Source organism: Diprion similis, chromosome 3, assembly GCF_021155765.1.
Source record: "Diprion similis isolate iyDipSimi1 chromosome 3, iyDipSimi1.1, whole genome shotgun sequence".
Taxonomy (NCBI): domain Eukaryota; kingdom Metazoa; phylum Arthropoda; class Insecta; order Hymenoptera; family Diprionidae; genus Diprion; species Diprion similis.
The window spans coordinates 15,065,164-15,081,449 of record NC_060107.1 but is presented as its reverse complement, the minus strand read 5'-3'; the positions used below and the strand labels follow the sequence as shown (position 1 = coordinate 15,081,449).

Below are 16,286 nucleotides of genomic sequence, written 5' to 3'. Positions count from 1 at the left end.
TACGCGTATAATTATCATGCCAATTTAATCCGATATGAATAATAACTATTAGAGTCTAGCGTCGCGTCAGGCTGTACCAAACATTCAAGTCACTCTGCTACGAGACTTATTTTTGTGGTAAATATTTCGTAGGATTTTGTCAACATTGTAAATAGGATAAGATTCCGTACTTGTAATAAAAACACAACGAAAAAATTCCAACACCTATTATTTATAATACCTAAATCTTAGAAGCCTTTTTTTATTTACACAGTTTAATCACCATCTAAAGATTACCATTGAAAATGTTACAAAACGCTTTTACTTTCTTGCGAGACGCTGTCGCGACTCAACACATTATTGAGAAGGAAACTTGCCAAAGGTCGCTCTCTCTGAGTTAATCAAGAATAAACCACGGTGCACGTCGTGTTACCAAACACGGCAACACCAAAGTGATGCATATGCTTTATGAATCCTAACGCACTCGTACACTGCACAGTAAGGATCAGCACATTCGGCCAAACTATTACCAGCAGCTTTCGTTTGACGCCAAGAAGTCAGTGGCAAATTTGGTTCTCGAGTTCTACATGACATAAACCAATTATTTGAACGGTATTAGAATGTGTACGCAATAGTCACAAAATCTGGAAAGCTCACAAAAGAAACCTATAACCAGTTTTTGGACAAAGTTTTGCCATCTAACGTAAAAAAGGTGCTGTTTTTAGAAATCATTGCGTGGGGTGAGTAGAGCGATCCCTCTTTATACGATGGCTGTTCACTGAATACCGACGTGTTCATTAAAAGTAATTTTGCCAAAGTGAAGAATTACATTTATCGATTACAGACTGCCCCATTCTCATCACACAGCAAAGGGAAATTACAAGTAGAAATGATACAATTAAAATACACTTCATCCATCATCAATTGCATACTCTAGCTTTTGAGAAAATGCTTTGCCATGCATGGTTTACCCCGAAATCATTGACACATTGCGAAGTATTTAACAACGGTAACGAGGCTGCTTTTCCTAATGACATTTACACTAATAAATGTGATTCTGGTAAATGTGCCTTTGCACGTTGCTTGTAGAGTTTCGAAATTTTATGATAGATATCACCCTGATGAATGCACTGGTTCTCTCGGCGTAGAAAAGTAAAAATCAAAGCAAAAATTGAAATACTAGAATTTATGTATTTTTTATTTCCAATTACTGTCAATTACATAAGAGTATACAAGATTTGTGGTAATAAAATCTATTTTCAATAAGATTTGTTATTTATACTTATTTTTTATTGATCTCTTTTACTTCCGCGTTAACAGAAGATAATGAGAAAGCAAAACTAGTCGGATTTGATCACGGTGCGCAACAAATCAAAGACATGGTCTTACGATTAGCCACTGTGTTACAGACTCGCTTGAATATGCATTGTGCGAGCGGACTGATGCAGTCAATTTTAATGCATATATTTACTGTACAGTTACGAACAAATTGATAACGTCTAATCGGAATCTAAACTACAGAAAAACTTAAGAAAACCACATTCTTTCTAATAGTAATTGTAGGAGAATCGATGCTACGTAACGGGTCTAAGAAGTGATGTTTCTTACTTCATGCATGTGATCATTTTTGGCGTCGATCTCGTTGATCAATGACTTAGCAAAATTTTGGGCGTTTGCTTCTTTGGAAAGGAAATCTGAAACTAATATCGATGGAGATTTTCCTCCTCCGTGAGCAAGACATTCTCGTCGATATCTTTCCCCTGAAAGTCGGCTGAACGGGTCAGCTTCGAAGTAAGTCTGCCATATCCACGAAGCTATGGCACGAGATATTAGGTACGAATAGTATTTTGCACCGTATCCTACGAGGTGAGAAAATCGCAGCTGCCAAGCCTGAAAAAGTGGTTTAAAATTATGTTAATTATTACGTCTTATTGATGACATTTAAGTAGACAAAAATGTATCAAATTTAATTCAACACTCACAGTATTCTTGACGTATGGCAAACCATAATATCTGTCTTGTAAATCGGCCAGTATTTCTGTGCTGGGCTGCTCTAAACGACGGCTGTGATACACTTGATCCAACATACTATAAAATACTTGATTCTGCAACTCGGAAGCAGGAAACAAGTGCTTCGACGCACACAGTCTGTGCAGCATATCATTGGGGATTGGCTCCTGGGTTTGAAAGTGTTTTGCAAACGTCGAAACCACCTGATTTGAGATGAACCCAAAATCCGATTTTATAAGAATGGATAAAATTTGGAAGACAAAGAATTCGGCAACGGGAAAATACGCATTTTATAGGTAGTCACAAACCCTCGGGTCGCTTGCAAAATACTCCATTAGGACGCTTGGCACCTCTGCAAAATCTGTGCTGCATCTCGTTCCTGTGACGTGTTGATACTGGGTTCTGCCCAGCATTGAATGCAACGCGTGTCCCATTTCATGAAACAAGTTATCGACCGACGACGGACTTAACAGACTTGGCGATGACCATCGTGGCGATGGTAGTGACAACATTAGCACAACTATTGGATTCTGGAACCATAATAATAAGAATTACAGGGTTGGTTAGACTTTACGATTATTTGTTGTTACGAAATGTTTTATTTAGAAAGATGGCAAGTTGGAGATCAATACTTTATCTTCAACAGTAATATTTGTGACCATGACAATAAACGTAGATGAGGCAGCATCTCCATTATGTAATAGGAATGATTCTAAGTAAATTTGAAGAACTCAAGCTAGAATATCAACAACTTGACGAACGGTTTTGTGCATAGAAGATTCAAAATAATAAAAAAAACTCTGGTGTTGCTGATCCGATTGCAAAGTTTTTGTGCGTATTTTGTTTAAAATAGAAGTCTTGAGAGATTACTTGAAAAAAAATTTATGAATACTTACCTCCAGAATCGATAAAAATTAATTTTTGTGAGTATGGAAAAACAAATCAAAAATAATGTAAAATTTCTTGAATGTTTTTCAGACAATTTTTGATAGTTTAGATAGCGAGTAAAATGAGTCACAAACAATTTGGATTAGCCCAGATAAACCTCTTGTTTGATCAGTTTGACGGTTCGGATTGTATTTTTTTTTTTTTTTTTTTTCTTGCAAATTGATTACATTTCGATGTGTGTTATTGGAATTTCTGCAGATTCATTCCCATTACAGAGTAACGATGTTGTTCCACTCATGTTCACTGTCAATGGCACAAATTACAGCTATTTTAACGTTTTGTTTTTTTTTTTTCAAATTTTTTCCCAGTAATTCAAGTGAACAAAACATAAGTTGGAATTAACAAAATGTTGTCTGCATCACCTGGTAGCTGCCATCAGGTAACTGCTTTCCGCCTCTGATGGTGAAGTGACAATCCTGATTGGGTTTCCCCGCTCTTTCATAAAAGTCACAATAAATATATCCTAACGTCCCTTGGACATCGTCTACCACAGCCAACTTGCGGACGTCGCTGGCCCAGACTTCACCTTTAATGATTGGCTCTGGCTCCAATTTAACACCGTACAAAGCTTGCGTTAACGTATTCAGACCCTCCATACACGTTCCAAGTGAGAAGTAAGGTGCAAATTCTGCACTAGATGTGTTTAGCCATGCCTTTTTTGCCTTTGCTATAAAATATGCTGTGTCCCATGCCATTAAATCCTAAATAAGTAACGAAATGGGAAAAAATTAGAAGATATAGTTTTTACTTTAGAGTTTTTCTCTGTATTTATTAATTACTAATTATTATTAGTTAATATGCGATTAAAATTGATGTGAAAAAGAATTTGTACAATATCTAAAATCAACTACGATAAATACATCAGATCATGAACTTTTTTGAAAACAAACAAGTTAAGTTTAGAGAATATTTATTGGGAAAATTTTATTAAATTCTCGAAGCATTAGTTTGTATCTCTAGCTGACCTGATTTGTTCCAGACTCAGCATTTTTCATTTGCTGCATTATTTGAAAATCATTGTGCGCTCTGTGCTTGAGCTGGTCGCTCAGAATGTTTAAAAATTCATAAACTACTTCGGGCTTCTCAACTGTGCTACCCCGGACGGCTCTAAAAGGCAATAAAAGTACAATAACGAAACTCTCATCATTTGCAATCCTGTATTTCGACAAATTTTAATTGAGAAAACTGACCTATGAGCATAGGAAGGAAATCCACATATTTCAGCCAGATCATGTCGATCGTTTAACAAGTCCCTGAGGAGATGTTCCTGTTGAGAATCTGGGTATAGGAATATCTTGTATGCAGCTTCTCTGGCAGTGGCATTGGACGAATCTGTGTAAAGTCCTTGGACCAATATTTGACCGCCTTCAGCAGTGAAGCTAAATGATAACGATTCGTCTCTTACAATTCATCCCTGGTGAAAAGAGGGCTTAGAAATTTCTCAGAAATTTAACATGTAGTTAACCGTTCCAAGAGAAATTGTATCATTATTTTCCTAAAAGTTGAAATCAGTCTGATAATATCTCACCGATTTCAAGAAATTCTAGACAGCTTCTGAAAGAACGCACATTCTTTGGAAAATGCAATTTCTGTTGGCAATCTAAAGAAGTTTCAATTTTCGTCCCTTTAACTATTTCTGATCAAGTCAAATTTGAGGTGAAATTCGGAACAATTTGTAAGGAAAATCATGTTTTGAGAACTTTATTGTGTACGGCGATTCTGAAAATATTCGAGATCTAGTATTACTGCATATTTTCTGATGATACCACATTGAAGAAAATTGGGATAAATTTTTAAAAGATATTTGAAATATGAGGAAAAATATTTGAATTAATTTTTCTCGATTGAAGCTGAAGAAATGTGGATATATCGAAAACGGAACGGTTTCAATAGAACTGCAATTATAAAAACTGCAGTAATTCACAAAAAATATGAAGGATTTTTCATAAATCTGCAGAGATTAATTTTTGGTGTAGAAATTTAAGTACTTATACAAAATTCTTAAAAATTATCAGAATTGGCCAGAGATTTTTTAGAAACATTGTTAGAAATTCACATTAGGCGTAAATTTGTAGAAATTTCTAAGTTTCTGAAAATAATTTTCTCCAGGGACATCATGTGTCATCAAATCCATATAACTTACTATTGCCTTATTTCAGGTGGAAGAACATCCTTTTTTACTGCTCTAGGGTGTACTGTGCCCGCCATAAAACGCTGACCAGTCTGTAGAGAAAGAACAATCGCATTACTGATTCCTCAACCCCAAGAATTGATAATTCATTGTATAATCAACATCAATTTACTTGCAGAATTCGATCATTCAAATGTACAACTTTTTGCCGTTGTTCTTCGATTAGGTGTATACCGCATTGCTCGAAATCAAAGGCAAACAGTTTGGCAACATGGTCGTCTACTTCTGTAGTTTTCACGACGTCTCCATTTTTTACCACATGTAGCAACGAGTTGTACAATTCCTTATGGGTGTTCAATCTACAAAAAGGTAAAGTTGGGAGTGAGTAAAACAGGGTGTAACTATTCCATCGTATATTAGTTCTGGAAATTCATTACTCTGAACACACAAATCGATGACGTTTACTTTTCGACGACGCCACTTATCGCGATACAAGCATCTTCAGCTGCATCCGAAAATTTTCTATCGGGATGAGCGATTCTGACAAATTCTGCCAAGTCTGCGACCTTGCAGAGTGAGTCAGAAAGTTCGTCGAAAATTTCAACGATTTTTCGACTTCTTGTTTGGCTCGTAGCTTCTTCAATTAGTTCGTCCGTTCGAGCCATTGCTTTTCTTTTGAGTAGATCGAACCCTTCGGCATCGTCGAGTTCGGGAATCCCAAAAAGACCCTAAACGTTATGAAATAAATATAACACACTATGGAAATGGTAAAGAAAGTTCTGTAATGCAGAACCTACCGTTTCTTTTCGCGACACTAAAGAACCAATCACATCAACCGATTTTGTGTTGAATGCTGTCGCCAACGAGGACCATGTGCTAACATCTCGATATGTTCTTCCCAATCCAGTAACAACATTGTTTCGAATCAACGACAGCATTTTCTCAACTTATGTCTGCGAATAATAAGAACAGTAAAAATAAGAAGCAGTAACTGAAGGCAGTGATTAGAGAACAGTGATGAAAAGTAAGCGAATAATGGAATTAATAAACAAATAAATAGATAAATGAATGAAATAGCTCACCTGCTATTTACATTTCTAATCGTGAAGCATGTAAATATTTAATTATGTATTTACTATTACATATTCGAGACTTGGATATAATATTTATCAATTAGTTGAGTAACATTTAGGAACTTTCGTTGTAGTGCAGTTCACATTTCTTACAGGTTAAAAGGGTTATCAGTGAGTACCGGGTTGTTCTGTGTAGAGACTCGATCTCACTGCATGTATGTAATACCTGTGAGCCCTGTGAGTAAGAATACTCTATTCAATAGATGGACGCTGCTTACAGGTCTCCGTCGGTAAGAAGAAACTTTAGATCACAATGTATGTACCGAGGATATGGTAACACTAGTTGCACAGATTTCGATATGTAATTAGCTGATGGTCGAATGGTCTAACGCGCATGCGCTTGAATTCTAAAGCAAAAGCAATAGTTTTGTCAGGTTGACCAACCGTCTTAAGTTCAAATGACAGGTCATCGCAATATACGTAACCTCAAGAATTTTGGCACCTGTCGGTGGCAGATTGTGCTTAACCTTAGTCACGTCCCGGTGAATAGTTAACTTTATGAATAAAACACGAAGTAGGAATAAAAATATTCGATCTTCAACAACTGTCACCAACAGCTGTCAAAATTTTGACGGTTGGTCAACCTGACCAAATTATTGCTTTTGCTTTAGAATTTTAATGCATGCGCGTTAGACCATTTGACCGTCAGCTAGTATTCTGTAGAAAAAAAGACCGTGATAAAAACTTGCATGTGCGTTTGCCAATCTCGGTTTTTTGTTGTTTTTGTTTAAACAAGGTCTCAGAACAGTCAGAACTGAAAAACTGTTTTTTTCAGTTTCTCACTTCTAGGATGCAAACTATGAAGCGATATTTATACTCCAATGAGACGAGTTGTATAGAACTCAAAAACCTTCAAAATGAGCTTTGGACCGACAAGATATATTGAAAAAACCATAAAAATAAAAAAATCGTAGCACAGTTGGTTCTCATTTTCAGTTACATCGTATGGCATGAATTATAGTTTTTCATTTTCTCTATTGATTGCTCAAAAATCCTTTCGTAGGGTATCCTGCTATCACTGTTCAATGTAACTGTAACGACAAATCATAATAGAATCAATCTGAAATAACGGACGACGGATATGACGGTAGAAGTAATCAGACTGTAGGATTTTCCGGAAAAAACAGAATGAAGTAATCCACGGGCGTAGCCTTAATTTGCGTGCAAGAAAGTGGCGATTTAAGCGATGAGCAATCTCGTACTCAATTGAGAAGTTCATTCATATTAGGGGGGGAGGGTTATGTTAAGGATGTATACCTATAATAGTTCTTCCCATTCATCAACGATTAATAATTAATCCTGAATAAAATTCATCGATATATGTGACGAAAATGTTCTCCGATTCGTCTCAAAAATGATCGACAATATCACATGACGAATCTGTAAATTCAGGACAATCAAATCAGAAGATTGTGAAAGTTTCGAGGTTATACTATTCACTCAACGAACGTACCGATGGTGAGACAAGTTCGTATTTATTCATTTATTCCCTCATCCCACTCACATAACCATAAAAGGAATCCTCATACGCTTTACCGTACATGGATATCGACATTCAATGAAAGAAGATTATTGATTCAGTTAATTTTTCTCCCCCACCCACTAATTACCTACGTTTGTATACACCTAGCGTCCAGATTTGGTATTCCTGTAAATTATCATAATTCTGAAACCCTTCATTCAACCTCATCACTTGATTTAATTATTTTCCAATCATGCGTTTTGTACTCATCCGTTCAGACAGACGCAAATGCAGGTGGGAACAATCTGTTTACTGCCGCTAGACAATTGGCAGAGAGTGAAATACATCTGATCCAGGTGATAGAAGGGACCAGAAAAAGTAACAGAAAAGTTGCACAAAGCAACATGACCACTACAGTGAAAAATACTGGCGGTAAAAAATCAGCCAAATCGTTGAGCGTGAGTATAATATTATGGTTCTACGTGTAACACTTGAATGAAGAAACCTGTTGCGTACCTTTTTATTTACTGGTGAAATTGTCACACACAGAAGTTGAAATGTAAAATTATCTCAAGTGTAGACAAAGCGTTAACGTTATCATTAGCAATATCTCGACATTCGACCTAGACTCTTTATTTGTTTATTAAATATATCTGAATGCACTGCAGTTGATAGATGCAAACTATAATCTCATTATCCAGAGATTATTTTGTATTTTTTTTTTCTGTATTTTTTATATAAGGCTGTGTACATTTTTTCTAGTAAGAGATTTCATGGCTTCTCGTATTTATGAAAAATGTGCAAATAAATGATTTAATGAAAAATCTTATCTCAAAAGTATTCAAATAACTTTGCTCATCTTGGAAATGTCGTACAGTATATCTCTTTATCTATCTGTGTCGACGTAGTTTGAAAAGCAAGTGTAATGATAATGGTTGCATCAGTTCCACTGCACTTGCAGTCAAAGTCCATTTTAAATATTTAATAATTCTCCATATTCTGAAGAAGTTTACTAATAAATTGAGAAAATGTCTGAGAGTGATAAAGAACAGGTGACAATATAATCAATTCAATGATAATTTGCAAATCGAAAATGTTATCCTTATATTTTCATTACTCAAGGCCAGGCCTTCGGCGGCGTTGGTGGCAGCGAAGCAAGTTGCAGCAGAGCGAAAGCTCGTCCATTCGAAAAAATCTGGAAACACTATCCTCAGAGACATTTACCAGAAAGCCATGGATGCCCAGACAATTACGCGTGGCGAAACGGGTCTTGTTTGGGATTGGTCGATGGAAGAACACCGGTGTCTTTGGGATTCGACATATCCGGAATGCCCTGAGAGGTTCACAAGGATTATGGAAAGATGCAAAGACTTGGGTTTGATCAGTCGCTGCAGGGCTATAGAAGTGCGCGACGCCACTCACGAAGAAATATTACTCAAACACACACAGCAGCATATTGATATGCTGAAAAAAACTGCGCAGTGCAAAGATGAGGAGACTCTTGAATCATTGGCTTCAAAATATGACTCTATTTACATCCATCCTGTGAGTTAAATACAGAAATAACAGAAAATATGTAATTTAGATTGTTATTCAATAATTCAATAGCAAATTTTCGGATTTACAAAATCTACTGATTAAATTTAGATTTTCAACGATTCTTTTTAGTATACTGCATTGATAACGACTCTCTTTTCTTCAGTCAACTTATAGATTATCGCTGCTGGCTGTTGGCTCGACGATAAATTTGCTGGAAAGTATATGTAGAAAAAAAGTACAAAACGGGATGGCTATAATCAGGTGATTATTAATTTTCCTAGTATTTCTTTTGTTCACTATTCACTTTATTTCTGATACACAATTTCCGGCTGCTAGACCCCCAGGTCATCACGCAATGAAGGCCGAATATTGTGGCTACTGTTACTTCAACAACGTGGCTATTGCTGCACAGAAAATGCTTGATGATAATTTGGCAAGCAGAATATTAATTGTTGACTGGGACGTTCACCACGGACAAGCGACTCAACAAATGTTTTACAATGATCCGAGGTAAGCGATTTCATGGTAGATTATCTTTAATATGAATCTATTATATTAGTTATTTGCACCAATGCTGGTGAATACGAATGAAACAACATCCGTAATATCTGACAGAAGTGGATTTGAACAAATTCGTATAACACAAGCTAAGATATGAAGAATTTAAGAAAAGGATTTAAAATTTGAACGTTTCAGATGGTTGAAGTGTGCTGTTCTTGTTAATACTAATGTTTTCGACTTCATGTTATTCACTGACCAGATCCTCACAAATTGTATGATAAACCTTTAAGAAATGTTATATCGTGACGCAGTTATAAGATTCAAATGTAATTGTTCTCCAACATTTGCCGCCGTGTACTTACACAAATCTATTTCTTTCCATTCTGGAGATGACAATATTACTGGAGATTGTTTAAACGGTTTTTGCTATTTTCTGAAATTTTGATTCGATAATGTTTTAGTTTTTTATTGATTGATGATTCTTAAAAGATTCACAGAAGCTCCTAAAATTATAAACAAAGAGCAGAAATATTGATCCTTCAAATGACAACAAATCTACTAGATTCGTTAGATTTTCCTCTACAATGGCTTATCAAGTTTGAAATTTTTTCTAACACATGTGACATTTTGTTCCAGAGTCGTTTACTTTTCCATCCATCGATATGAACATGCCGAGTTTTGGCCGAATCTTAGGGAATCTAATTACGACTATGTCGGAGAGAAAAAAGGGACAGGTTACAATTTCAACGTTCCCTTGAACAAAACCGGAATGACAAATGCTGACTATATCGCCATATTTCAACAGCTCCTTCTTCCAATGGCTTATGAGGTGAATCAGAGAGTTAGAATTTGAACTCAAAACGAATATATCCTCACCAATTAATTCAGTAAGCTTAAACTCAGTATATTCTTATTAAACCAAGTATACCCTTGAACAAAATAATTCTAGTTTCAACCGGACCTTGTTATTGTCTCAGCTGGTTACGACGCAGCGCTCGGCTGCCCTGAGGTAATAAACAATTCTAAACTGCAACTAATTCGTGCTCATTTTACTGTTTTATGGACCTAGTTTTGTCCTGACATTGTCATTGTGTCTGCCGGATTCGATTCAGCAATTGGCGATGAGAAGGTATTTTTTATATGCTTACTGTCTGTATTCAACAATTTTGCTTTAAAAGCACCTAATCAGTTTCTGCCGGCAGACTTAGATTTTCAGTATAAGAGTAAATTTTGAAAATCAAACTTCGCAAGTTTATTTTGCTGGAATTAAGTGTCCAAATTGCATCTAGACTCACCGCATTTCTTCTTTAATCGAGTACAAAATAGTTTCAAAATTTTACAGGGTGAGATGAACGTGACGCCAGCTTGTTACGCTCATCTTTTGCATCCGTTGATGGGTTTAGCTGGTGGTAAAGTTGCGGTTGTGTTGGAGGTAGACATTTGTACTATATAACCAGTATTATAGACCTTCTGACTTGCTCTGTAAATGATCTAGTAATATTTTTTTCAGGGTGGCTATTGCCTAAAATCTCTAGCAGAAGGAGCTGCGTTAACTTTAAGAGCATTACTCGGAGATCCTTGCCCAATGTTGCATCCGCTAGAAAAACCATCTCACAGGTACTGATGATTTTTCATGATAATAAGTAAGAACAGAACCATTCTTTGTCACACGTGGCTGCAATAGTTTCGCTCAAATCTAATCGATCCATGATTTTCAGCATACAGGAAACTATTCTGAATGTCATATATGCCCACAAAACTTATTGGAGTTGTTACCAATATCAAGACACGTACAGCTTACATGTTCCAGCAAATAGTATCGAGGAAAAGAACAACAGACACCTGCCCAACATTGTTTTCAAGTAAGTTGGATGCTCTACATTGTTAAATAATCATGAATTATTCACAATACTACATCGAAATAAATAATAATATGAAATTTACAGAAGTCCAGAGCCTAAACCAGAGACTTACGAGACTCGAAACTGTTATCCAGTTCCGAGTGCAGAATTAGCTGCAGAGTTCGACACGAAGTTAAATTTATTGATCGAATGTGAGTTGGTAAAGTCATTAGTGAAAACATTATTAATAATAACTGACTTTGAGACTTCTTAGTTTTAATTTATCTTTACAGTTACAAATTTGAACAAAGCGCCAAACAAAGTCTGCATCGTGTATGACGACAGAATGCTCTGTCATACAAATATTGTGGATAATACCCACCCAGAAAAGCCCGAGAGAATATCAGGAATTTTTGCCAAACATGAAGAATATGGATTTCTCAAACGATGCCATTTGCTCCAAGTACGTAATAACATTATTTCATTGTAGCAATGAACATTTTTAGACAATTTTTTGTAACGGCACATCAAAGATTCGCTGAGTAATAAAATTGTCGAAAACAAGACTGTTGAATTATTCTGTGCTCAAGGGAAGACTGGCAACGGAGGAAGAGCTGTCGCTAGCCCATTCGAAGACGTATATTGAGACGATGAAGAAAACCGCATCAACAAAGCTGAGAGATCTAAATAAGCAGGCGTCTGATTTAAAGTCGGTCTACCTTCACACCGAGACATGGAAGAGCGCCTGTGTTTCTACCGGATGTTTGCTTCAAGTTGTGGATAGCGTTTTGACTGGGAAGAGCCAGTCAGGCTTGGCAATTGTCAGGCCGCCGGGGCATCACGCGGAACGAGATATGGCCTGTGGATTCTGTATATTTAACAACGCAGCTGTCGCTGCAAGATATGCTGTTAAAAATTATAACTTGAAGAGGTAGAGTAATTTGAACTGAACCGCAAACTTGACGAATTGAATTTGCTCTCCAACTGGCAGTTTAGCAAATTGGCTGAATGTTTGAAAAACTGCTATTCTGCTTTCGAAAACGTTCATGACCAAAAGTTCTCAAAGTTCTTTCCTATTCGATTCTTTTAGAACTTTTTTTCCTGTTGTGAAAAATATGAAAATTTCGGGTTCTGATATATTTGCGTGTTTTTTTTTTACAATACTGCGTTATCTAAAACTGGGATGATTTCAAGAAATATCAGGGTTTTTGCATCAATCTTTCGATATTAAACTTCTATATAGAAATCGAGATATTTGTACAGAATGTATAGAAGTTGTCAAAATTTGTCAAATTTTTACCACAAGAACTGAGAAACGTCATAAATTCATATTCAGGGTCAATTCGAAGATGGAAAACAATTTTTCACAGATTAGGCATTGTAAAAAAGATTTTATTACCACGAGTTTTATCAAAAGTTTATTTACTTAGCTGCAGAGATGTAGAAAACCGATTGTTAAAAATGTTTAAACCCAAGAAATTCTCAGTAGCTACTACATATAACTTTTTTGCAAGTCAATCTGGATCTGGCAGTTGAACGGCTGACATAAAAGACATTTTACTGGCTGTCACAGGGTGTTGATAGTCGATTGGGACGTTCACCACGGCAATGGAACGCAGAGTATTTTGGAAGCAGATCCTCAGATCCTGTATATATCTATTCATCGTTACGACAACGCCGGTTTCTTCCCGAATTCGAAGCGGGCGAATTACACAGTGACTGGAACTGGTCCGGGAGAAGGATATAATGTGAACATACCTTGGAACAAAAAAGGAATGGGAGACCCAGAGTACATAGCGAGCTTTCAACAAGTCGTCATGCCGATTGCGTACCAATTCAATCCGGAGCTGATCCTGGTTTCCGCCGGTTTCGATGCCTGCATCGGAGACCCTTTGGGAGGTGGTCTTAAAAGTTTAATTTATCGAAATCTGAACCGACTTTTTTCATAACAACGCAAAAAAATTACATTCTATTTTAAATTATTATCGCTCTGCCGCATTGGATACAGACTTGATCATGAAAGCCTTTCTGTAGATAATTCAATTATTTATAAAAATGTTTGTAGAGCAAAGTATCTTTAAGAGGTCAAGTTATCCGCTTATAACAAAGATTGAAACCATAGTTTTGTACGCAATTCAATTCTGTACAAAATGCTCCCAACATCAGGTCTGTATCATAAAATGCGGGTGACTGGTAAAGATTTAAAAAAAATAAACTACTTCCCTGTGCTATTCAAATGGGGATACTTCGAATTCTGAGAGCAATCCTTTTTCTTTTTTCCAAGTAAAACAAGTTCTCTGGATGGGAGCAAAATAAAATCGTTGCGACCGATCGAAATATCCAAGAATGATAGGATTTTTCTACTTTCATCTTACTCTTTTTCAGGATGCAACGTCTCACCGGAAGCTTATGGCCATTTCACTCACTGGCTAAGTTCTTTGGCAAACGGTCGAGTCATTCTATCGCTCGAAGGTGGCTACAACGTCAGTTCGATTTCCTACGCATCTTTAATGTGTACGAAAGCTCTGCTTGGAGATCCATTGGCGATGATTGATTCCCAACAACCGCCATCTTCAAGCGCTGTAAATTCGATCAACAACGTGTTACGAACGCACAAGCAATACTGGCCAAATTTAATGTTCCAAAAATCTTTGCCGAAAGAAAATGTCCTCCCGAAACTGAAATCTGCCACGTCTCGTAATAAATCAGAGAAACGTCGCGGCGCTTCCAGAAAAACATCTGAGTCTAAGATCGTGTTTGAAGATATCGAATCCGAAAAATTGGAGATCTCTTTGCCAATCGATAAATTCAGCCTGAACACAGTCACGGATGAGGAAATAAACAAGTTGCAGAATGAGATTGAAAATTTAAAGATAAAAAATTTTGCAAGCGATTCTCCCGATCTTGAAGCTTCAGGAAGGCGTGACATTCATTCAGGAATCCCGAAACAGCATGGCGAAATCAATGGTTAGTCTATTTCCGAATTTTTCGATCAATTTTGTCTCATCCGAACTGAAATTGGTTTTCGGCGCTAGTTTCACCTTCATTGTAAAACTTCATAATCTTGTTTTTTGATTTTCATTTGCTTTCTGTTCATAAGCAATTTGGCAGACATGCAAGACGGTAATTTTTAAGTCCACTGCAAGAGTTGAAAGCGATACCTTGATAGTATGAGCGATATTTTGTATTTTGCTGTTTTCATTAACAGATAATTAATCATTTCCCCAGAAGCAAATTACGGCAGAACCTGCGTCAATCCTAATCAAAATCAAGGATCTTCTGGGAGAGGATCTGATAGACGAAATGACGAAGGTGGTCAGAGTGGAAGCTCAGAAGGAAATAATGATTTAAGCGGTGCTGCTGGCGCAGCAGGAGGGAGTAGCCTGATGCAGTATCTTTCGGAAAACATGCAGGTTTCTAAATTACCATATATATTTATATTCAAATATAAGGATTCAAAATTTTGTTCATACAAACCAAATTATTGACGAAAACTTGGCGAAAAAATAACTTGAAGAAACACCAGGTGTGATCAGTATTATGAAAATAATGCATAAACGACCAAGAACTTGGAAAGTTTGAGCTGTGAAACTTTTGAAAATACTGCTCCGACTCTAACAGCGTAGGAGATTCTTCATGGCTGCGATTCGTAACCGAATTTCCAAAAATTCATTGGATTTGAATATCAAATCTAACAAACTTCTGAAGGATTAGAATCTCCTCAGAAGGATTTCCCCAAACTAGAAACTTTGCACTTAATAAAACGCACTCCTTTGAATGCACTTGAATTTCCAGGCATTGGTAGATGGTGAAATGTTTGCGATCGTCCCGCTACGAGATTGTCCTCACTTACCGACTGTTGAAGAAGTGCCAGCGGGTGGAATCGACGTTCGAGCTCCTTGCCAAGAGTGCAATAGCACTGCAGAGAACTGGATCTGCCTACAGTGTTACACGGTACACTGTGCAAGAAGTATCAATCAGCATGCAGTTACTCACGGTGAGGAGACGCAGCATCCAATGACGCTGAGCTTTAGCGATTTGTCCGTATGGTGTTACGGTTGCGAAGCATACATCGACAACCCTGTGAGTCTATTTATACTAATATTATGTACCATTCTCATGTTTTGAATCCTTTATGACTAACATATGTTTTTCCCATATTTCCACTTTAGCGACTTTACGCAGCGAGAAACGCGGCCCATCGAAGTAAATTCAATCAAGACTTACCTTGGACTTATAACAATTTGGAAATAGCTTAATCATTCTTCTAGGCAGCTACCGCGACAACATTAATCGACGGTTACAATATCGCATCATAAAGTGAACAATATTTAGTATCTTAACACCTGATTAATGATCATTAACTAAATACCAATTCCACGTCTTTTACCGGGGCGGAAATTATTCTGGTTGAATTTTAAATGACGCAACTAGAGTTGGTGTAATCGATCTATTATTAGCTGAAAAAAAAAGTAAAAACAGTATACCTTGCGTTTCTTGTTGTTAAGTCGAAATCAAATACTGAAATTACACCCTCACTAGACGCTGTGCAAAGGCGATTGGTTCAACCAGAGTATTTAACAGCGTTAGGATGTTACATTTATCAAGCACAACTGATGTATTATAAATTAAAACGATCGTGTTGTTACGACTACAAGCCGTGTCGCAAGTAAGACGTCTCCCAATTCTGAGACAGTATTTCAGGGTATTTTTCTTAGTTACCCGCACGTGATACGGTCCGC

The 16,286-nt window shown here is 36.8% G+C and overlaps 2 protein-coding genes across 5 annotated transcripts; one reads left to right on the top strand and one right to left on the bottom strand.

Moving 5' to 3' along the window:
* Positions 1–1,084: 1,084 nt before the first annotated feature.
* On the bottom strand, positions 1,085–8,278 carry LOC124404631 (mitochondrial intermediate peptidase). 2 transcript variants are annotated; one of them, XM_046878965.1, is made up of 11 exons: positions 8,180–8,278; positions 5,866–6,021; positions 5,534–5,796; positions 5,241–5,427; positions 5,081–5,160; positions 4,128–4,316; positions 3,903–4,044; positions 3,300–3,638; positions 2,298–2,519; positions 1,962–2,192; positions 1,085–1,869 (listed from the first exon to the last, which is right to left on the bottom strand). In XM_046878965.1, the coding sequence occupies exons 2-11, from the start codon at positions 6,004–6,006 to the stop codon at positions 1,567–1,569; spliced, it is 2,097 nt and encodes a 698-aa protein (XP_046734921.1). In that variant the 5' UTR covers positions 6,007–6,021; positions 8,180–8,278; the 3' UTR covers positions 1,085–1,566. The 2 variants fall into 2 exon arrangements, with proteins under 2 accessions (XP_046734921.1, XP_046734920.1); XM_046878964.1 differs by lacking the exon at positions 8,180–8,278 and adding an exon at positions 6,151–6,309.
* Positions 7,497–15,979, top strand: LOC124404628 (histone deacetylase 6). Of its 3 annotated transcripts, XM_046878957.1 has the most exons (19): positions 7,497–7,659; positions 7,942–8,121; positions 8,786–9,208; positions 9,366–9,463; positions 9,539–9,712; positions 10,340–10,532; positions 10,653–10,712; positions 10,773–10,832; positions 11,046–11,135; positions 11,214–11,320; positions 11,422–11,565; positions 11,650–11,756; positions 11,838–12,007; positions 12,135–12,475; positions 13,118–13,443; positions 13,930–14,511; positions 14,773–14,957; positions 15,340–15,627; positions 15,717–15,979. In XM_046878957.1, the coding sequence occupies exons 1-19, from the start codon at positions 7,657–7,659 to the stop codon at positions 15,801–15,803; spliced, it is 3,618 nt and encodes a 1,205-aa protein (XP_046734913.1). In that variant the 5' UTR covers positions 7,497–7,656; the 3' UTR covers positions 15,804–15,979. The 3 variants fall into 3 exon arrangements, with proteins under 3 accessions (XP_046734913.1, XP_046734915.1, XP_046734914.1); XM_046878959.1 differs by lacking the exon at positions 10,653–10,712; XM_046878958.1 differs by lacking the exon at positions 10,773–10,832 and having other exon boundaries at positions 7,498–7,659.
* The last annotated feature ends 307 nt before the right edge of the window (positions 15,980–16,286 follow it).